The sequence below is a fragment of the Labrus mixtus genome, chromosome 7 (assembly GCF_963584025.1).
Source record: "Labrus mixtus chromosome 7, fLabMix1.1, whole genome shotgun sequence".
NCBI lineage: Eukaryota > Metazoa > Chordata > Actinopteri > Labriformes > Labridae > Labrus > Labrus mixtus.
The window spans coordinates 13,185,967-13,208,886 of NC_083618.1; the positions used below are offsets into that span (position 1 = coordinate 13,185,967).

The 22,920-nt window shown below is 41.4% G+C and overlaps 2 protein-coding genes across 8 annotated transcripts in view; both read right to left on the minus strand.

Annotated features, from left to right (window-relative positions):
* kaznb (kazrin, periplakin interacting protein b) overlaps positions 1-2,409 on the minus strand; it is a 107,078-nt gene extending 104,669 nt beyond the window's left edge. For 2 of the 6 annotated variants that reach the window (XM_061043086.1, XM_061043085.1), the window contains exon 1: positions 2,272-2,405. In XM_061043086.1, coding sequence (XP_060899069.1) covers positions 2,272-2,350 — 79 coding nt within the window. In that variant the 5' untranslated portion in view covers positions 2,351-2,405. Of the gene's footprint in view, positions 1-2,271 lie in introns of all 6 variants that reach the window. The other 4 variants (XR_009673868.1, XM_061043080.1, XM_061043081.1 and 1 more) reach the window with 4 other exon arrangements.
* Positions 2,410-8,823: 6,414 nt separating this feature from the next.
* prdm2b (PR domain containing 2, with ZNF domain b) lies at positions 8,824-21,249 on the minus strand. Of its 2 annotated transcripts, XM_061043078.1 has the most exons (7): positions 21,132-21,249; positions 20,230-20,333; positions 19,127-19,279; positions 17,697-17,823; positions 15,375-15,479; positions 10,701-15,223; positions 8,824-10,419 (listed from the first exon to the last, which is right to left on the minus strand). In XM_061043078.1, the coding sequence occupies exons 1-7, from the start codon at positions 21,244-21,246 to the stop codon at positions 10,402-10,404; spliced, it is 5,145 nt and encodes a 1,714-aa protein (XP_060899061.1). In that variant the 5' UTR covers positions 21,247-21,249; the 3' UTR covers positions 8,824-10,401. The 2 variants fall into 2 exon arrangements, with proteins under 2 accessions (XP_060899061.1, XP_060899060.1); XM_061043077.1 differs by lacking the exons at positions 17,697-17,823; positions 19,127-19,279; positions 20,230-20,333; positions 21,132-21,249 and adding an exon at positions 17,427-17,513.
* Between the last annotated feature and the right edge of the window lie 1,671 nt (positions 21,250-22,920).

Consider the following 22,920-nt stretch of genomic DNA (forward strand, 5'->3'; position numbering starts at 1 on the left):
AATAAAAATAGCTACACCTGTTTGTATAATGCAATATCATTGAACACCCCCACAAACTGCAGCCACCAAAATGACCATAAAGTTGATTCAACACCTCTGAAAACAGCTTCAACTAAATTGGAGCTTTATAGCCTTCATGAAGGGAGGGTTTATTGCAGGACTGTTGCTGAATAGATTCAGCTATTAAACTGGCACCTGTGTGTATGTTATATTTTACAGTTATACCCTCCATTTTCTTTTTATACTGTTCATAATATAACAATCCCCTCGTGTTTTTTGGACCCTTTTAGTTTGAAGTCTACACTGGCTCAGCTTTCAGCCATAATGCGATTCAACTCTTCGGCACTGCCACACCCTCTTCTTGTTTTACCTCCTTTTTATACAGAGATGCCCTCCAGATAAACTGACCGACTACAGCACAGGACTGTGACAAAAAGACTGCGCACAGATATACATGAGGGCAGGACGTGGGAGAAATTCCCGACATATCTGAGATCTTATAGCCTGCAATATATGTTTGACTTTCACAGTTTTTGTTTCGTGTACATTTCATTTACATCCTCAGAGGGTCATCTCTCTCTGCCTGCCACAACAACATGTAACCAGAGACACATGGGTCAGCAGCTCTCCAGAACCACTCATTTTGTGCGACTCAACATCTATCCCCCTGCAACCTCTTAACAGTAACATGCTCTTATCAACACAGTATCAGGCCCACAGACACAGTCAAACAAAGTGCATTATTTATAACGGGGTTCTCGTGTGCTCAGAGGAGGCGAAGAACGTCAGAGACAGCAGAGACAACAACAATCCTCTGCTCCAGATTTTCAAGCCCGTCTTCCCAAATAACAGCAACATATCAAACAGGCTAAATAAATCCCCCCCAGATGAAATCCTGCTGCACCACTTATTAAAAAACACGTGTAACCAAGCATGAGTTTTTTCAGCGCATGAATATGACTGACGTGCCTCTTTTATTAGCGACACAGAGTGTTGTCTGATCAGGCTTGTTGTTGATGACATTTGCTTTGAAACTCCACTCTGACACCTCTCTCTCTCTCTCCAGGAGGTAATGAGCGGAAACACAGAACTTTAAATCGGATGTGGCAAAGGCAACATATAGGATGCAACTCTAAAGGCAGTTTTGTTTTGATTTCGGCCCTGAGCTCTCCTCATTATCCATCATAACTCTGTGTGAAGAGTCACTTTGAATTAACAGCAAAGAGGAGGCATCAAAGGCATTGACTAACAGGCCAGATGAGGGAGGATGCAGCAGACACTTTCATTCAAGAGGCTAGTCAATCTCTTACCCCCCTCCCCCCCCCTCCCTGGGGAAATATGTATTCTGACCATGTGCATAACATAATAAGATATCATACATGTATGCTTCATTTGTAGCGCTCCAAGGTTGGCTTCAATATTTGTGCAGCCTGAAATTCCTGATTGATTTAGTTTTCAATAATTTAGCAATCAGTCAGAGCTCTCAGAGAATCTCTGATGGTGTCTCAGGCTGTCAGACTCAAACACCCTAATAATGTGCACCTGCATTATGAATATATTTCAGGTAGAAACGGTGTTATTGGTTTTGACACCAGACCAGAGAAACTGCTACTCCACAATTCCAAGTATTCAATTCAAAATGCGGGAATGTTCTTTGCAAACAAAACCTTCATATCTGCTGTCAATGAGTCCACAAAACAGCCCCTCTTTTATTTGATCCGTCTCGTTTGAAGTCCCCATCATTTGCTCCATATGCCAAGTGTGACCCCTAACACAGGTGAGCCACAGCCCCAACTTCAGTGTAAATATTGTCTACAAAAGATGTGCGTCTGTAGCTCTCTGCTTATAACGCACTCTACTACACAAGTCAATTCATCCATCCTGCTCCTGAGCATTTTGCTGCACTAACAGAAACATCAACTACGATCACCATCACACCTTTCCGTTTACGAAACAAAATTTTTCTTTTCGGTCTTGACAGGATCACGTATTTCTCTGACATCCTGCCCAAAATAACCCAGCTTTGATTTATTTCCCCTTCAAAATTTCAGATTGTTGCAGCAGTGGTCCAGGAAGACACTTACCTCTTCCTGCACCTTTAAAAAGACGTGTCATGCGCCTCTTAGCATTAGCTCTATTAAAACGGCAGCAACAACAAGGATGTATTTAGGAAGAGCAGCTGAGGGTGGAGATCAGTTACGCTAACATGCAGGACATGCAGCTGGCTAATTATCTGTCAGGAGGCAAGGAGGTGTAACTGAGGCTACTCACTGGCTTGCATTAGTTGCCCCTGGCGTCCAAACACCTGGGAGAAGGTGGCATGGCTGCTGCAGGTGAGGGTGTCCTCCATGGCTGTCCCACTGGCACACGCTGAGGAGAAAGGAAGAGCGAGGAGGGGGAGAAGGGAAGGTCAGCCACACTGCGTCACACCAAGATAGGAAAAGAGGAGAGGGGAAAAGAGAGATAAAACTGAAGCAGAAGAGGGTGGGCTTGCCTTCAGATGTAGAAGCTGGTGTGTGATCTCTAATAATGACTGCTCTCCTCTGGACTTGTCCTGCTGCTGCTGCCGCTGCTGCTGCTGCTGCTGAGGAGTGAAATCCAGCCGCGCGCTGCTCACACCAATATGAGCAGAACTGCTCCTCGCACAGATAATGGGAGGGGGTGTGACTGCCTCCCTGCCTGCTTGTCAGCATGTAAGAGTGTGCGCACGAGAGAGAAAGTTCTCTGAATGTGTGTCTGCGAGAGCGCTTTGGTGTGCATGTGTGAGGGAGAGTAAAACAGGGTGGTAAAGCAGGTAGCAGAGCTGTAGGCACAGTTTCTCTGCCAGCACTCTGATCTTGTGCTTCGTCTGTACAGGCTGACAGTCCTCTGCGGCTCCAGACAGGCTGGGTTGAAAGGAAGAGCAAAGAAGAAGGGGGTGAGCGCGGCTTCTTCAGCAGGTAGAAGTCAATCCTCCCTCCTCCTCCTCCTTCTCCCCCTCACTCTCAGCTCGAGTAGACAGCAGCGTGTGTCCTCTGGGCACAGGAAGGGACTGTTGTTTACTGATCTGTGTGGCTATGCCCCCTTTTCTCTCCTCCCTCTTCCTCCCCTCCCTCACTACAACCCTCATTTGCTGAGCCTCAGCAGTAACATCTCTCTCCCTCTCACTCCAGCTCTCCCCCACATTTCATACTCTCTCTACCCTACCTCATGCAAATCCCCTCGATCCATCTTAAAGCTAGGGCCGCTGCTGGGAAACAGATTCTAGCAAACTGGAGTGCTTCATCCTCCCCCTGTGCTGAGGGAAAAAAAGGAGGATGAGAAAGTGGAAGGGTTGTATAAAAAGTGAAAGTAGGGCTGTACAGCTGGTGGTTCCCAGAGGCAGCATCATGAAAAGAATTTGAAGAAAACTGCTGAGTATAAAACAAAAATTAGCTCACACCCAAGTAAAAAATAACTCCTATAGACTTCCCTTAGTAGTAAAGCCAGTTACATACTTACCTTAACTGGCTGTATTTTGCAGCAGCTCTTTAGAAGTGCACAGTAAAAAAAAAAATAGATTTACTATTACGCTTGAAAACACAAAACATACTGCAGCAAAATGGTACAGATAGTGCCAACAGTGTCTTTAGATTAAGTTAACACACATTTCAAGATCTATTCTCTCCAGCCTTAGAGGCATAGTTAGCTACATAGTGCAGACTGTGCAGCTGTTGGCATGGAGACCTCTGACAGTTATTCCAACACATGATCACAATCCTCTAACCTTGCTGCAGCTTTTAAAACTTGTGTTAAACAAACCAATTTCCTCCCGAGGAAAACGCACGAGAAACTTTGCAAGGAAACCCATTGTCATGGAGCCATCTCTCACATTACTGCCCTGCAGGGTGAGCACACCGGGGACCTGACCACAGCACTCACATCCTCGCATCACATCCTCCTGTTTTGAAAGGAAATGGCAGGATGCTCAATGAGCCACAGTGGGAGAGCTGGGGAGGAAGGCTCGGCTAGTTGGCAGGCTTAAGCAGGTGGTTCTGCAGGTGAAAGGATAAATAGTGAGACGTGGAGAAAAAAAAAAGTCCAGAGTGGAAAGCATACAAGAAAGTAACTCATGACAGTTAGCATGTTTGCTTAGGAGCAGGTTTAAAAGCTATGTAATCAAAATCATGAAGAGAAGTCGAGTAACAATCAGCATGTTGTTGCATACAAACTTGACTGATATCTTCAAAATGTTAGGTTCACATTTCAGTAAGCACATTTCACCGACAATAAGAGGATTCAAGACACATCTTCACTTTCAAGTCGGAGACTAATGCCCAGCAGAATAAATCCCTGCTCCGTCTTCATCAGCTTTAATGCTATTCTCTTTGAACAGGAAGTAGGGGCAGAGCGAGTTTTTTTTTTTGTTTTTTTTTGTGAAGGCTGTATATTGTCAATATGAGCAGCTGCCATTCCCTCCTACGGTGTCTCCCGTCACTGGCGGCTATCTTCTTTTGGACGAAAACCGTATAGTTCAAAACTAGTCTGCTCCAGATATTCTTTATATTCAATCAGATCTTTTGTTAGCAAGAAAGGGAAAACACTGTCTTACATAACAAAGACAAGAACTACATTTCTTACACTGGAGCTGAAACAACAGGATCATAAATATTTTAGTTGAGAGACAGTACTTTAACTGGCACCATTTCTGATGAATTAGCTAACCATTTAAAAACAACCTTTCAGGCAAAATGCAACAAACTATGCTGGAGATAGCTTCTCTTTGATGGGGACTTTCTCTGATGTTTAGTTTGACAGATCCATGATAAATTAATATAAAATAGAGACAGCAGAGATTTGCCAAGGGCTTATTCACTATCTCTCACATCTTATTAGCATACCAAAAAACTAGTTACTTTAGCAAACAATTGCAGATTAAAATATGTTGAAATTATTCCTTCTTATTAAGGTTTTAGAATGTTTCTTCTCAATGGAGTTTTAGCATTTAGCAAAATGCATCACTTTTTTCTAAGAACAGGTTCAAAGCTACAAAATAGCACATCTGCACACCGGTTTGTTAAAGGTACCAGATCAGTTCTTCTTGTTAAACTAAGTTTAACAATCTGGTCTTGCCAACTGCTGCAGTGACGTACAGGTGTTCAAGACCTGATGACTTAAATGTTTGTGATGCTACAGGCTCAGTTAAAGAATGTAGACTGAAACTTTAAGCCTGACTGTGGACACTTATTTCCCACACAGAGTTCTCCTCCTCCATCAAGATTTGACAGACATGTGAATCATTCAATCTGGGAGGCCTTATGTCTTTTATCCTTATGTTGCCTTGTTATGTTTTAAGTAGCTTTTACTTCATTTAAATGCCGGGGCTCGGTTCCTTAGATGCAAAATGCTCCACCTAAACAAGTTTTCTCCAAACACTTGTTTGCAAGACTAAAGGTTAAGCTGAGTGCTACTCTCACCACACCCAAAAACAGGTACCAGTGGTGCTGGGAGGAGTAAGGTATAAACAGGTCGACACTTTCAAGGTGTTGTTTTTATGTTATTCTCCTCAAAGTACTCAACTCATAGCATCTTGTTCATTGATTAACAATAAAAAAAAATCAATGCAAATCTTTACATTTCAAGAAACATTAGGAAAAACTTCTTGAACTGAAAATGTCCTCCCTAAAATACAGCGAGATACTTTTCTGACATGTATCTTTGTCTGTACACCAGACCTGAGTTAAGAATTTGCTACAAATAGAAGCTCATCCTGAACCTTCTTGCATGCGGTAATTGAGTGCCAACCCCCTCCAGCAGCCTTCTGCTCTCCTACGTCTTAAATCTGCCTCTCTGCTGTAGCTTAGTTTATTTCGTCAGGCCAGGCACAGAGCTGCATGGAATTGCATTTTTATGAATAGGGCTGGAGCACCGTACACAGCAATCAAGAGAGAGTGCAGTGATATTTCAGCCTGACAGCCTGAGTATGGTGCAGCACTCTTCCAAGTGCACACACCTACACACACATACACACAGCTGAACACCCATAAAGTACAGCCAGCTATAAACTATACCGTCCTGGCACTGGAGCAAATACACACATCTCCCCTTCCCACTGAATAAAGACTAAATCTGCCTGTGAATCAAGTTCAACATACAGATTAAATTAAATTCAAAACCTCATCCATCAACATGATAACCTCGTGTAAAATGACGACCCAGTCCACAGGACGTATATATTTAAGCATCTTTTCAACACTGGAGGCACCTTTTAGCTACACGCTGTCCAACCGCTGGGTTTGATAGCTCATTAATGCATGTTGAGTGTGATGGATGGACTGCGGACTAAAATAATCTCAGCAGATGCACACGGGCCAGATGAGACCTTGAAAGGTCTCATCTGGTGACAAATGCACCATCATTATAAGATGCTTTGGGATTTTTGAATCAACCATATTAATGGCAGTTATAAACTTTATATTGCTTATTATTGTGTAACTTCATACTTTCTTCTAACACCACTGCAGTGGATTTCATGAATATTAATCGATTCAGGTTTCACAATTTTTGGGGGGGAATGTGGAAGAAGTTAATTTTAGCTGCGAGTCGGTAAGAAGTGTGTTTTAAATTATTAATTCATCGGCTGCTACTTTAATCTACATTTCTTTTCCACATATATTGTATAAAAGTGTATGTTTGAACAATGACTGTTGAAAGGCCTGCTAATAAAAGTGTTCTGTTTTTATCTTTGGGTGTTTTGTGGGTATTTCTATGTTGCAGTTCTCTGGTCATAAGTTTAACTCTCAATGAAAAACACATTTAATGTGCTGCAAACACAAAGTATAACAAAAATGAATCATGAGGAATGATTCATTTTAATGCCAAATAGTTATCAATGTCCTCTGTGAAATTTGTCCCACTGTGATTAATTGCTGTTTATAACATGATTAAGCTGTATCATTATCATTTGCATTGTCATGAATGCCTATTGCTTTGTGATTGATTGGTGTTACAATGTAAAGGATGTTATACTTGTTTGATGAGATGCAGGGGCAAATTATATTGTACAATGTGCAAAGCTTTTAAGGAAATGTATTCAATTATTGTAAACTTTAAAAAAAAAATCCCATCTCAATTAAAGGCCCAGTTGCTTTCACCAGCCTGGTGAAGCCGCTGGTTTCAGCAAATCAAGGCAGGTCACAATAAGAGGGCAAATCAGCAAAAGAGGAGCAGGCTCTACAGTAAACATGATTTCACGACCGCAAGAAGACTACACAGAGACCGAAAAGCCAACACACAAATGTCCTTTAAGTTTCCTTTATCCAGGTAAAAAAAAAAACTACAGACGCGTTTCAGCACTAGGACTTCATCAGCGTTCTGAGCACTGTGCTGACGTTTCTGTTTCTTCTTAATAAGCACTCGGTGTTGAAATCGTTTGCAGATCAAAAATAAGAAGAACAGGAAGACACAAAAAATCCATAGACTGAAGTAAATAAAAGCCTGGGTTAGGAATTCAAGTTTTACGGTATATTTCTGTTCAGAGTAATAATGATGATGAATTAGTTTAAAATAAACTTCCAATTAAATCAAGACATTCTTCTCAAGCTCTGACAGCAAATATTACAAACCTGATACACACTGCTCTTGCATTATTCCCTTTTCAGAATTGAGCTCAATAAAGTGAAGCTACAAAGCAGAAGTATGAATTCAAGTTTCTGTATGACTCACACAACATCCCTGACAAGTGCACTTCTCTCAAAATGGATACAGCTCTAACAGCAACTAGGAGGCTGACGATGGTCACATCTCTCCTGGTAGCCGCTTTCTGGCCTGTGGAGTAAAAAATTTGGCAATTTTAAAACAGATTTATGTAAAGCACTAACTCCTGTCTTGTTCAAAGGAATTGTGAACAAAATGTCCTTTCACATAGTCCGGCAGCTTTCTGACAGGCTGTAAGAGGGCCAGACAATCAGCAAGTGTAATCTGGGAAACTTTATCATGGTGCAATGGCAGGGACATCTATTATATTAAAAAGAAAAAAAGGTCTCAGTGAATAACGAAGCCTGCAAGGAGTCAGAACCACTTATGAGTGCAGTTAATCAAAGGCTCTCTCTCTCTCTTTCTACACACAGGCAAAGGGATTCTTGATGTTTATTTAAACAGAAAACATAATAACGCTGCAGAAACACGCTGCACATTAAATAATGAATTTGCAAAACATTTGTTAATGTTTGTCATTTGGTCAACATTTGTCATTTGGTACATTTCAGGGGGGAGGAAGTCATCTTGATTTGACCTAAAGTGGTGTTAAGACTGTAAATATTAAGGGACGAAGCCTGAGTGATGTCACCCATCTGTTACTGCAGGGGTCTGTGGAGTCCCAATTTTAGCAGTGGCTGTGCTGGAAATGCTGTCTCAAGTCAACTTTAGTCACTGTAACGACAGGCTAAGAGCTGGAGCTGAGGCAGGTTTTAGCCTCTTGACAGTTACAAAGCGCTCGCCTGTTAATCTATGCACCTTGTTATTACTAACGCTTATCCTTCATAAAATCTAAACAGATGAGTTAACAAAAAGTTAACCCCCAGTGTCCACCGATTGAGACATGAGCTAATCAGAACTATTTCGCTTAGTGAACCAAGCTGTAAACATGTTCATTCCTGCTGTAAGAACTGGCTGAAGGGATGCATATGTGACCTTGGTGCTTCTGCAACAAGCCTCAAGCGGACACTCGTCGAACTGCAGGATTTTGCACTTCGACATCGGTTTAATTTTTCAACACTGGAGGTTGCCGCTTGGTTTCTACCCATTCCTTCTATTTTTGTTATTCAATCGAGATCCCCTGTAAGCAAAAACAATAAAAGCTTTACAGAAATTGAAAAACATTTTTTTATTATGTCAATTATAGCAATGTTTATTACTTGAGGTCATTCGGGATTTTTGTCTTTGTTCATCCTTAAAATACATAATCTTGATGCTGAAAGGAAAAACATGAAGATTTCTCATGGAAATATAAATTAGCTTCAAATCATATTTATCAATTGACTTTCCCAATAACATGCTACAAGTGTTAAAGCACTGCCTGTGTGTCTGCTGTCTCTGTGGTTGGACCGGGAGTGACCAAGTAGGGATGAACACTGGGGACACTAAAAAAAGTAAGAAGCTTTGCATTGGCAGGTTTCCTAAAAATATGAACTCACAGAAACAAATAAAGATGACATTGTCCATCAGTTACGTTACTGTGGCAGGGCTCTGGAAAGAAAAACGACACATGAAACATCTTTTTGTTTAGTCCACTTACAAAGGACATAAAATACAAAACACTGCTGCATTCAACTATTAGAGTTATCATCATGCATTCAAGCATATAAAAGTTGGTTCATGTGTCATTGTACGTTAAATCCCTTGAGATTTGTTAGCAGAAAGGCTGTGAGTTTTTTTTAATTTTTGATGACTGATGCACACGTGTCTGTAAGGTGCAACAGACCTGAATACATTCCATGATTTCCCATTTAATTAAGCCAATCTTACTGATCAAGCAAAAGAAATTTGGCAGTTCAATTTAAAGTGCTGTACGAACACTAGGTTGAATGGGTGACAAATTATTTTTTTAAAGAGACTTCAACATAATTCCCCATCACTCTACAGCTGGAATTCCCTATTTAAGTCAAATGAGGAAAAACTTCTGAGAAAAAAAGAAAAAACATGACACATACTGGCGATTTAGGCTAAAGGAAAAGTTGTCCGGCCACACATCCAACCATACACATACTTACCACGCACACATATACAGTGTTCCTGAGGACCAATTGTTGCAGTGAACAACTGCCATTTCTATTTTTGTTTCCAAAACAAAAATTTGCCAACAAGATATATTCTACAATATAATGACTACAGAAATTAAAATCAAACATACATACTTTGTAAATCATGTATAAACTGAAGTAGGTGCCCATTGGGAAAGACATGGAAATTGGCTTTATCTAGTTAATTATCTATTCAGCACATGCATCAAGAGATTCTGGAAACATCCAGAAATCTAAACAAACGGGGAAAAGACGGAACGAAAGAATAAACAAGTCCCTAACCCTAACTGATACATGATTGCCTTTTGCAATATATCAGCTTCCCAGAATAACGGAGCCCTAATGTTACTGTTTTGGGTCAAGTAATGACACATTTCGTATATATTAACTCATTGTCATGTACAGTTTCCTTTTTTTTGCTAGGCTGGCTAAAATCAAGGCTCAGTTCAGTTCAAAAGATGGAAGATAAAGAGAGTTCCCTCCTTAAATCCAACAAAGGCAGGTGAGAGAAGCAGACTCCACTTGTTTTTGAGTGATTGAGCCCACCACTGAAGAGCCACCTCGGTGCTGTCAGTGCCTTGATTAGTCCAGAACTGAGAGGTGAGAACCATAATCCCAGGAAGATCAAAAGAGTCCACATGGCTTACTTCATCAGAAACTCCTGAAACACAGAAGACGAACAAAAGTGAGACACACAGTGCTTCAATGTTTAGTACATTTATCAATAACTTGGTTGACAGAAATTTAACCAACAACTTGAAAAAAATTATTAATTTTCTTTGCTAAGAAAGAATTTCTGCAAACATGTCCAACATATCGGTGCTGATATATACTGAGACATATCTGCATTAAGTTAAATTGTTTTTCCAAATTCATCCAGCCTCAATAAAGACTGAAAGAAAAAACAAGATTATCAGAAACAAACACAGGCTAATGCCTCACCTGAGTCTCTTTTGGCTCTTGAATTGGTGGTTCCTCAGTTTTCACGTCAGCAGAAGGAGCTGTGCTGGCCATTTGTAAGCTCCTGGTGACTGGACCACCTACTCTCTCCCTTGTTCGAGGTGGTAACCGCACCTCTTTCTTCAGCTGTTGTGTTGTTGGCGTCTTGGCCTCTGCTAATCTCTTGGGTGCTGCCTCCTTACCCGCACGCTGCATTCTCATGGCTGGTCGTTGTGGTGCCGTGTCACTGGGAGTTTCCGGGGCTGTAGGGGTGGGAGGTAGAGACTGAACTTGGCCCTTCTTAGTTTTTTTGCTAGCAGGAACTGGTGCTGGGAACGAGGCAGGCCTCTTTTGACGGCCCTGGGTAGCGGCTGTTTTTCCTTTGCTGGTCTGGGTGGATTCAGGTTCTGCTGCACCAGAGCTACGAGCTCTGGTCTTTCCTAGGGGTTTGGACTCTGGCACTATCTGCAGTATTTCACAGTCTGAAGCTTTCTTTCTAAGATTCATGTTTTTATCTACCACAGACACTGCCTCTTTTTTAACCTCTGCAGGACCCTTTTTGCCCTTTTTAACAACAGGCTTCATGGGACAGCTGATGGCCATATGTTTACTGAGACTTGCAGGATAGGTAAACTCACGGCTGCAGTGGGGGCAGACATTAGAGGCCGGCTCTTCTTCCACTTTAATGACGGCCTTCTTTGCACTGGTGGCAGCTTTATTTCTTTGTGAAATTGCCTTCTGCACCAGCTGGTTTTTCTTTTTACTGAGGGCACTCATTTTTGTTTTACCTGTATCTTGATTAAAGTTAAGTCTCTTTGGCTGACCCATTCTGCGGAAAGCACTGTGGCCTACAGTGGCTGCTATGGGCGACGCAACCCCATTAGGACTCTTAACTATTTGCTTGAGGGGGATGGGGTTTTTCTTGGGTGTGTAACGCTTCTTATCACTTGCGTTTGCACAGGCCAAAATGTGCTTGTGCAGTTCGGGCATGTTGTCAAAGCTGTTGCCACACTTGGTGCAGCGAATGGCAGTGCTGAAAGTTTGTGGTATGTTGTGAGTGGTAAAGTTAGTGGCTGAGGCCACAGAGCCAGCATGTGAACGGCTGTGATAAGGAAATGGAGGTGGTTTGTAACTTGGGTAGTGTTGGTTAATGCCTAAGCGGACATCAGGGCCTTTTGGCTTGCCTCCTTCTGAGGCCATGATCTTTATTGTAGTGTACAGCTCCTCATTGGGGTCCTCCGCTCCTTCCTCTGTATGATTACCATTAACATCAGGCTCTTCTTTTGCTAAATCAGAGTCGTCATTTTGTGGAGCAGCTTCATCAGTCGCCTCTGGTGCTGGTGTTGATGGACAGCTTTCCTCTTTGGCTCTGGATGGATCTGTGTAGTTTTGTGGTCTAAGCTTGCCACTCTCTACAGTGGTATGTGAACATGTCTCGTTTGGATGCAGATCCTTCTGGTGCTGCTGGAGGTTACAAAGAAAAGCAAACTCCTTGGAACACACAGAGCACACAAAGATCTTTCCAACTCCGTGTAGCGCCGTCCGGTGAGCCAGCAGGGCTGGGGTGTCACCAAACAGCTGCAGACAGAATTCACACTTGAACGGCCAGTCGGCAGCGTGCTCCGAAATGTGTCCACTGAGCTCTTTGATGGAGTTGAACGGCTCCTTGCAGACATTACACACAAAGGTCTTGCAGAATGTCGCATCGACTTCCTCCCCTTCCGAGGTTTTATCAGATGGTTTGTCAGGAACAGCAGGCTTAGGTGAAGAGTCTGCAACATCCTGAGTTGCATGATTCAGAACTGGCAGCTCATCTATGCTGTACTGTGGCTCTGCTTTAATCTTCACCAGAGGGAGGGATGGCGATACTGGTGCTGGGGATGGATCACGTGGTGCTGGAGACAGAGGTGATGAGGAAGATGAGGGCTCAGGCTGAGATGAAGAAGGTGCAAGACAATTATCTGCAACAGATTCATAGTTGAGGTTTATTTTGCCATTTAGCAGCCTGTTTGAAGTGTCAGTCATAGAAACATCTGCTTCTGTAGCTGGAAGTTCTACTGGTGTTGGCTCAGAGGTGCAAAAATTAAGGGCATCTTTAAGTGGAGTCTTTTGGAATTGTGATGGCTCAGGGATGTGGTTCTCTTCCTCTTCTTCGTTTTCTTCAGCTGACATTATCTCCTCTGAGTCTGATTGGAGCGTGTGTTCAACTGATCTTGGAGACATTTTTGGTGAAAGGACAGGAAGTGGTCTAGGTGCTGTAAAGTCTGAAGGCTGAGAAAGTGGCGAGCTAGGCATAGCTAGGGGAGATGGTATGGTAGGAAGCACAGGGGGAGGCGGTGTCAGGGAAGCAACACTGGATCCACCAGGGGAAGAGGGGTTCATGATGACAGGGGTCAAAGAGGGTGGAGAGGGGTGAGCAGACTCCGACACAACATTTGATGACGGAGAATTAACACAACTAATGTTTGGTAAGGTTGAAGTGCCGTCCTCTGCTGGCAAAGTAAGACCTACATACTCATTCATAAGCACTTTCTCAAGCATGCTTGTGTTGGGCTTTTTCTTTTTAATCAGTGGCTGTGGCGCTAAACTTCCCTTTAATTCAGGCTCGGCGCTGCTCTTCCGATGTACGCTTAAATCAAGAGCTGAATCCCCGAGCACCTTGTTCAAACCGTCACTCTTCCTGCTCACAGAGTTTGACAGATCCAAGGGCTGCTGATTACAGGAATTACCACCACTGCTGGAAGTTTGGCTGTGAATATTATTTCCAGTAAGGCTCAGGCTGTCTGCATCCTCCTTGTCCATCAGGCTCCCAGGAGGTGATGCGCCGCGGCTTTCTAACTTTGGCACCTTAAGGGTGAATGAGCTCGTGACCTCCGCTTTACAGCTCTCTGTTTTACATGCAGGACTGAGTTGTGGAGAAGATGGGGGAGAGGCTGTTCTTCTTTTGAACCTTCCTGAAACTCCTGGCAAGGGCGTGACTGACAGCGGGGAGGCCAGTCTATGGCTTTCTGTTATCAGAGTAATTGTTGATTTTTGAATGTCTTGTGTCTGAAGGAGCTGCTTGAGCTTAGGTGACAAATAAACTGTTTTCTCTCGCTGAAATGTTGATGAATCTGCAGCTTGTTGGAATAGTCCTCCCATTAACAAGTTAGACGAGGAAGATGTAGAGGATGATGACGACGAAGAAGAGGCTGTGAAAGATGAAGTTTCTGTTTCCACTTTCAGGTTGGGAACAAGTGGGGGGGTAGATGTTCTTCTTTTCCCTGCTGGCTGGCCAATGTTAGAGACTTGCTTTGCAGCACTGGTTCTACCCTCCACCTTCAGTGCCTGGCTGATCTGATTTGGACTGATGATGACCGTGTCCAGACCAAACAGCGCTGCAGATCTGGAGTCCACCTCTATCACCTCACAGCTGCTCACCGTACTGGTGGATACAATCTTACCATCAATGTAGAAGCTCAAATTCTCCGAGATGTTTTTGGATATGTCAACGACGTAATCATCCCTGTCTACCTCATCTTCCGTGTCCGCACTGGGCACGTAAACAGGCGGAGGGCTGGTGTTGGGGGACTCATCAGGCTGCTGTTGTGCAGAAGCCTCTTGCAGCAGCATGCCTTTCCTGCGAACTCCCTTTGGTAACAAGTGTCGTTCATGTATTCTGCGTTGATGTCTGCGCATGTTGGTATGTGTACCAAATGCTTTATTACAGTACTTGCAGGGGTGGAGTTCCTTAGACTCCCCATTTTCATCCAACATAAAGGGACGGTCGACATGAAGCCCCAATTCCTTTCTCTGCATCTCAGATTTGTGCAAGGATCCTCCAGTAAACTGAGACCCTATGGCTATATAGTGACTCGTTGGACTTGTGCAGTCTGGACTTGAACCGTCAGTCTGCAACACAGAACTAAGCAGACCAGCAGTCCCGGCCAGCGAGCCAGGCCTTTTTTTAGGCCCACTCTCATGTCTTCTCTCATGCCTCCGCCTCCCCACCTGTGAACCAAAGGACTTACTGCAGTACCGACACTTGAACAGTTGTGTTTGCTGGTTAGTGATGGCATGAATGTGATTGTGACGTTCCAGGCCCTGTCTGGTGGAGAAGCGGCGCTCACAGTGCTGACAGGGATATGACTCTCCGTGGTGATCCACCTCAAGGTCACCATCAGGGTCGGGGTCAAGGTCAAGATCAGGATCAACCTCTAGTTCTTGCCCAGCAAGTGAGGAAGACTCTGTCTTTCCCTGCCAACCCTTAAGACTCTCTTCACCACATGTCAGCTTATTTTGCATTAAATCAGTCGAATGTGAATGCTGAACAGTCTGCCGATGTACTTTTGGTTCCTCCAAATCATCAGCAACCCCCTCCACTTCTTCCTCTTCCTCATCTTCCTCCTGCTCATTGTTTCCCCTGTCTGTCATCACTGCTGACATGTCGTCCACATCTCTGTAGTTGGTGCTTTTTGTGGGATGGGTTTCCTGGAGTTCTTGTGAGGGCCCAAGGGTTGATGGCCTCCTATCCTCCTCCTTAAGACCTGAAATTTTTTTAAAACAACAATCAATCAGTGTTTTATAGTCAAACTGTTTTGGAACTTGAGAAAAAGTAAGCTTTAAAAGACAAAACCTGTAAGAGAGTGAGTTAAAAATTGGGAATATGCAGATTTTCCAAACAATAAGAAAACTTACCTTCTTCCCCATCCCACATTTCCTTAACAGTAGGTTCAGTTACACTTGTTCTCTTGAATCTGCCCAAACCAGCCTGTCTGGCTCTCTCCAGTAACTTTCTTCTGGCTGCAAGAACAAACACACACCACTTTACATAAAGCTTTTTGGAAATCAAACAGCTTTCAATCTCTCACTCAAAGATGTGCCAGAAAGTGACAACTTACAGAAGCACAATTACTTTAACATGTAAGGAATTTATTTGTTTGAGCATAAGTGTTTCTCAAAAATCTAACAGTTTAGACTAAATAAGAGGCTGTTGGTATTTATTGTAAAAACTAATTCTATTAACCTAATTGCCTTCTGTGGGAACGAAACATATGTCAGATATGAGTCAGTCTTTTCTTTTTAAAGACCCTTGAAACAATGTCAACAGACTTTAAAATCAATCAACACTGCTTCACCTCATTTGCTCAAATTACCAGGCTTGGCAGCTACATGCCTTTACAAAATGCCACAAGAAAACTTAAATTGTTGTTCAGCAAACAAAAATAAAATTATCACATTTACAGTTTATCTTAAAGCAGCCTTGCTTTGCACTCCAAATTATGAGCTTTCATCAGTATTATTTTATAGAGTAATTGATACATAAGGCTATACACATTAAGCTACTTTTAATTAATAAGCCTTGTCTGGCTCAAGAGGCTTCCCTGGCACCCCCGGACCATTTGAGTGTCACAACAAGGTCACCTGATCTAGCCTACAAAGCCTAATTCATACCAGAGAAACACATGCTGCAGGTCAGTCATCTGACTGGCTCTTTCAGAGCATTCTTCTAAATCTACAACAACAAAACAACTACCCACTAACATCTTCATTAACCATTTGACTGAACAAGTATATCAGAGCCCAAACTTCTTATATCATTATTATTTGAACCAAAGGTCACACACTGTGAAAAAAGTATCATCAAGGCAGTACATATTACAGGCTCTGCTTGAGTGACACAAAAGACATTTTCCTTTAATTGTCCGCCTCTTTTCAAATATAATAAGACTAAGGGAATAATTTGACTTTATGAATGTTGAAACAATTTATATTTTTAATTTTAATCAAATCTAAATTCAGAATTATAAAGGAAATGTAAATACTATACTGTGCAAGATATGTGTCACATACCTTAATAGTAAACAATACCTTAAACAGCAGATTTAGGAAAGATGTGTGAAACAAGAAGCATCAAAACAGATAAGATCAGACATAATTTAATGAATGAAATATATAAATATATATCATAATATGTCATTTTCCTCATTGAAGTACCCATGATACACAACATGGAAACACTATGTCCAAAGTTCATGCTGACAAATGTAGCCTAATTGTGACATGAAGCAGACATGTGTATGTTTCAACAATTAGTTGATTTTACACATCTTGCTTTCATGTTTTCATTAAATATTTGTAGAAATAACAACGTGTCTGTTATTTTAGTTTATTTAGACATTCGTTTGTTGTCTGAAGTTTCGTAATGTTAACGCTCTCAGGTGAGACTATCACACTTCCCTGGGCTTATTATAGTCAGTATCACTTTGATGTCTTTCTAACATATCTGTATGATAGTTTTTTATTATAATAAAAGGCAGTTTGTCGTCTGATCTCGCACACCGTGATGTCCGTGCGTTCAGACCTAGCCGGTTAGCCTCACGCTAGCACGCAACACCAACTCTGACATCTCGATGAACAGGTTATTCGACCCACAATACGACGTTTAAGGTTAGTTTTGAACGCCATGCACAACATGTAACTGTGAGGTTTTTTTAGTTGTTATCCATTACCTTTTATTTAGCCTACAGTCAGGACAAGGAAGCTGGCTAGTTAGCTAACCTGCTAGGCCATCATCTAGTAGCTTTGAGAGGCTCACGGATGGATGTTGCTTTCATGCTTTTAGGAACTCAAGGAAGGTCACATCCTCGACAAACGTCAGGACCCAGAGGAGGAAAACCTTACAAAAAAGTTGCCCAGACACTCGTTACAACAGCCTCAGATTGTATTTTACAGCAAAGGGTCAGCTACTGTGTCCTTATTTCGGAGTGCAGCCTCAATCCAGCGTCGCGGTTTATGTCGTGTATGAAAGTAGAGAAAAAGCCCCACACATCGTGAACATTAGCCACCACTAGCCTGCCTTCATTTGTAGCCAGCTAGTCAAGCTAACCAGATACAACTTCGCCTTAAGCTCGCAAGACAAATCCATTTCGTGGGCTCACCTAGCGTGGCTTGTGAGAAAGGACACACACATTAAGAGGATAAAATATGAGAACACTTGGTTGTAAAGCAAGGCCTCACCTCGCTTTGCCCTGGGTGAGTTTTTCCTGTTCAGACTGCTGGCTCTTTCTTCCTCCAGTGCAGCTGTTATCTCAGGGTTGTCTTCCACAGTGTACCACACCAGCAGCTCCTCTCCCGGCCCGATAGGCTGCAACAATGAGAGATGAGGTCGGCCACCAATCACAGCCCGGTTTGCTGTGAGGCATGGGGGATACTTGGGACACTGTGCATCTTATCTGTCTGCACTAGGGGCTTTGGGGGGGGGGGGGGGGGGGGGGGGGGGGGGGGGGGGGGGGGAGTTGAAATTTGACAGTCTTTTCACCAAAGTCTGCAGTATATTATCCAGTAGTAAAATATCTGTTTGCATTGGTATTGCAAAAGGGATGTAGTTACCTTCATATAATAACTTGCTCAGTATTGCATTAAGCTTCTGCACAGTTGGTTATTACAACAAAACAACGACATTTGTGCTCCACATTACACAGTTATTACCCACAATACACAATTTAAGAGATAATTTCGTTAAAGTACCACTACTACAGCAATATTCAAAGACATTGCTACTATGGCTGCAGAGGTCAATAAAACACTAGGCTACATAACAAAACGTGTCCAGTAAGATCTAAATCACAGACACAGATGTTACAAGGTATATGTGGTGGGAAATAGAATAACTGATTTCTGCAGAGATGCATTACCCTTCAAATAAGCTTTTCCAGATGTAATAACATGGGGTCTTTTATTTACAGACCAAAACAAAGTTCATAGTTTTTACAGTGAACGGATTAAAAATCCCAATTATCTAGGATTTATGTTGTCAAGCCTTGAACGTTAATATTAAAAGTTCCTATTTCAAAATAGAGGTGGGCAGTACTGCAATAAAATATACATTTGTGCAGTATTCAGTACTGAAGTTTAATTTTAAAGAAAGAAAAGGAAAAAAATATCATATCAGTGCAAGCCATTTACTAAGTAAAACGTGAGTAGAATCACAAATTCTTATACTTTTAGTATTTAATTAATAAATCAAGTTGGTTACCCAGAGAACAGAGATGTGTAAATGGATTTGGACTTGTAATCTGGGAATTTTCTAGTTTTCTGACGACTCAAAGTGCTTATGTGATGCATTCATAATAATTATACACTCTCTACACTTTAACATCTATTCACTATTTGTACATTCTATCACTACAGTTACTAATGTTCCTCCCTTTACAATCAGCGTTCAGATGGTCTGACGCTGCCAGATAGGTATTCATTTATCAATATGTTTGTTATGGAGGTTGTAGTTGGAGAATGGAAGAATTTGAAATATAGTATAAAGGCTTTTGGAGAGTTTCAATAGCTCATCTTTTAATCATATCATGCAACTTGCAGAGCCATGATCCCCCCCAAAAAATCCAAAGCCATAGGACTGACAAACAGAGATTATTAAGGTATGTTTGACCTACCCTTAAAACTTTGTAGTAAATGGCTCTGTTGATCTCTAAAGGGAAAAGATTCTGCTCTTCACTGGAGCGCGCCCAGTTCACATATCGAAGCCAGTTCCCCTTCATGGGGTCTGTGGCGTCAACACACATCCATCCCCGAGCTGGGAAATAAACCTACAGGTACAAATATAACACATATTTATACATCTCATAACTTTAGCACTGACTGGGGGTCATCTTCATCTAAATATGAGCTTGAATAATCAGCAGCGTTTGTCATAGCCATGTAATAAAGGCCTTTTCTTTTCCCCCAAAAAACAGCAGAGGGGTGTACTATGAAGCAAATTCAATATACCCAGGTTTTCTTTGTAAAAGCTGGCTCGAAAAACCTTACCCTAAGCCCAGTCAGTCCCTTTGTAATGCATAAAAAACACTAATCGTGTGCCATCTACTTCAGTCAGGCTGTTTTAATAAAGAGTTAAAAGAATAAGACGAGTTATTACAGCAAACACCTACAGTGCTGCTGCAAAGAAGACAAAAGACGACTGCTTGCAGAAAATGACTAATCATGATATTCTAAAATTAAAATATTTATGATTGACTGATACACTCTTAGCTCTTCCTTTTTTTTTAAAATAACTTGACACATTGGAAAGCTCTCAGTTTTTGTCGACATGACATGCAAACTGTAACTGCACAGCTTTGGTGGCATGACTTTTGTTACAGTCACACACATTTTGTTTTACATCATGTCAGATGAGATGCTGTACTATATCTCTCACAGAGAATATCATCCATGTACATTTGAACTAATCCATACTCTGCACATTACCTCTTCCTAATCAGGTTAGGTTGCAGCATAAATTACCATGATAGTCAAGCCAAATGAGAACTCTCTTTGCACTCAACATACTCGGCCTCTTTATCTTGCTTCATAATACACCCATCTGTATCTTTATTAAACAACTTTTAAATGGGACAACTCATTTTATAGGTAGGATATAAGTAAATCCTGTGAAAGGTGTACTGAATGTAGTTAGGCTTGATTTAGCTATGCAGTGACTACCATTTAAAAAAAAGGTAGAAGTGAGTGTTTTAGGGAAGGAAGCCAACTTGTGACGTACCTCCCACATGTAAACATTACTCGTCACCTGGGACCTCTTTTTCTTCTCTCCGACAAACGGGCCGAACCTCTTGCCTTTAGGAATGACCTGTGTGGCCCAGACACCTGAAAATAAGAAAGAAGAAAACACAGCTTAGACACTCGGTCTCGTAAAAAGAGGATGTTTCAGATAAAAGTGTGTGACTATGCCATGTTTCCAGTCTGTACTTTTACTGCATTCATGTGCTCCTCGGATGGTCCTAGTTTCCCAGGTGGGAAGTCGTTTTTCTGACTTCAGTGTGTTCCCGTGATTTCAGTTTGGAAAGTAAGAATATTTTAACAACAACAACAAACATCGTGGATGCTACAAAGAAGATGTAACGTGTGAATGTCTCTGTTACAAGTTCTATTTCAGCAAAAGAAGGAAACCGAAGCTAAGGGTTTGATTTAAGCAGAAATATTACACATTACATGATTTGTAGAAAATGCTGCCTAATCTGAATGATAAGAAAAAGAGCAGAGGAGCAATCTTGCTTACTCTGTTCAAATGAAACGAGCAGCTTTAAGTAGCTGTTGGGTAAATAGCAGTGTGGATGTATTTGTGAAATTGCTAAAATTATTCAATTCTTTTTTTTCCACGATGTGTTGTAATTGGAATCACTTTCAGTCAAGAACATTTGTTTTCTGTTTCTTTTGTTTTCTTGCAAGTGTGTCCACAAACTTCCTCTCGAGTCATTGCGAAATAAAAGTCTAAAAGCACAGGCTTGATATTTTTTTATTCTAATACGCTTAAAGAAAATGCCTGTCTAAGGTATAATAGAAAACAAACAAACCTTTACACATAACTAGCATTCACATTTACTTTTGATTGCTTCAGTCAATCTTTGCCTTCTTTGACCGGACACACTTTCTGTTCATACTCACCGATGCGGTTCTGATTTATAGCAGAAGGTCCAAGACTCAAACAGTCCGGCAAACCTTTCCACACGGGAGCTGGGATTTCATCCAGAGTTTCCACTGCCCCACCAGTTATAGCCATAATCTACAATGAATGAAAAAAAAGGTTCCCGTTATCCAAAAGCATCAAAACACGTGAAATCAGAAAATGCATTTAGGTAATGGTAATTTGACCTGTTGAGGTTTCCACCGAGACAGCGGGCACCAAGTCTGAATGGAGTGTTATCACATGGACTGTAAATACAGAGCAAAGTTTAAACAGCATCAACACACTGGAACAGGTTCTCTCACAGTGAACTCAGCGAATGAGGGCAACAAATAGCCTAGCACCACTTTCTTTTATTTGTTGAGGAGTTTTGCATAATGACTGAAACAACAACACATTAAAGACAATGTTTTACAAGGACTTATTTATTTATCGCTATTTACCTGTCTGAGTCCTGGACGTAACACGGACATCATGAAAGTTGTGACATGCTCATCAAAACTAAGGTGGACAGAATATCGAGGATATTAGCCTATAATTTAACCCTTTCATGCATGAATTTTAAAACCAGGTACAGCAAGATTTTTTTCAATGTTATTTTTTTTTTTACTTCTTAGGACATGCAAAGTAACGTAATTTAATTTTTTAAATATTCATAATTCTGAAGAAGTTATAGAAGTGTTCACTAGAGTGACATCGTGCAACGCTACAATGAAAACATCATTTTAATTGATTTCGTTGGGCATGAAACCAAATAAATGATTTTTTTCTTTGTATTCAAAAACACATTTTCAGTTTTCACGTTGCCACTGGGGTGGAGAGAATCATTTAAATTTAAGTTTTGAGGGATGACGGTCTTGGAGACTTGGGGTTCTCCTGTTTAATACATGCTCAAACTACCTCCACAGTTTTTGCCTGGAGGCTCCCAGTACAGCACAACAGCAGACATTTAAATGAGATTAAAACCAAAAAGTTACTCCTCATCAGTTGGAACCATTCCATCAAAACCTGTGCATTTAGAAGAAAACAGCTTTTGAATAGCTGTCCACTGTAGTGACCAGTATGCATGAAAGGGTAGCCTATAAAAAAAACAATAAGTGTGATTAAAAAAAGAAGAAGAAGAAGGCTGATTTTTAGGGCTGCAGCTAATAGTCACATATGTGGATTAGTTTGCAGGTGTTTTTCATGGTTTCATGGTAAAGTTTGTCCTATAAAACAACAGATGTATGTTAAATGTGTTCAGCACAATGCTCTGGAGACAGACTTTCTACCCCATCGATAAGCCCTGAGATAAGAACAGATCAGACAGGGCTTGGGTTCCTCAAATCTTCAATAAGAAGATTTTTTTTTTTAAGTGTTCATCACAGGCGCTTCCCCTGTTTTAGTTTCATGCTTTTTGTCTAAAGCCAATTGTTCAGCAGCACAATGAGCTGACCCATGTGTTCACACACACACACACACACACACACACACACACACACACACACTGAATCCATTAACACACAAATATGCCACACAGTTCAGTAGCTGATCTTTTGACACATAACGACTCTAACTCTTGAAGATGATTTGATATCACCAAAAAGACAGCAAAATGAAGAGGCGAGGACAAACAATAGGACTACATCTCATTGTCTTGGTATATTTTGGTAGTCAAGCTTTAACATTTTTTTTTTTTTTTTTTTTTAAAGGAGGGAATGCATTAACTTTTTACTGACCAGTTCATTTAGGTTCATTTATAATCCGCTGCTGCTGGACTTGTGATCAGAC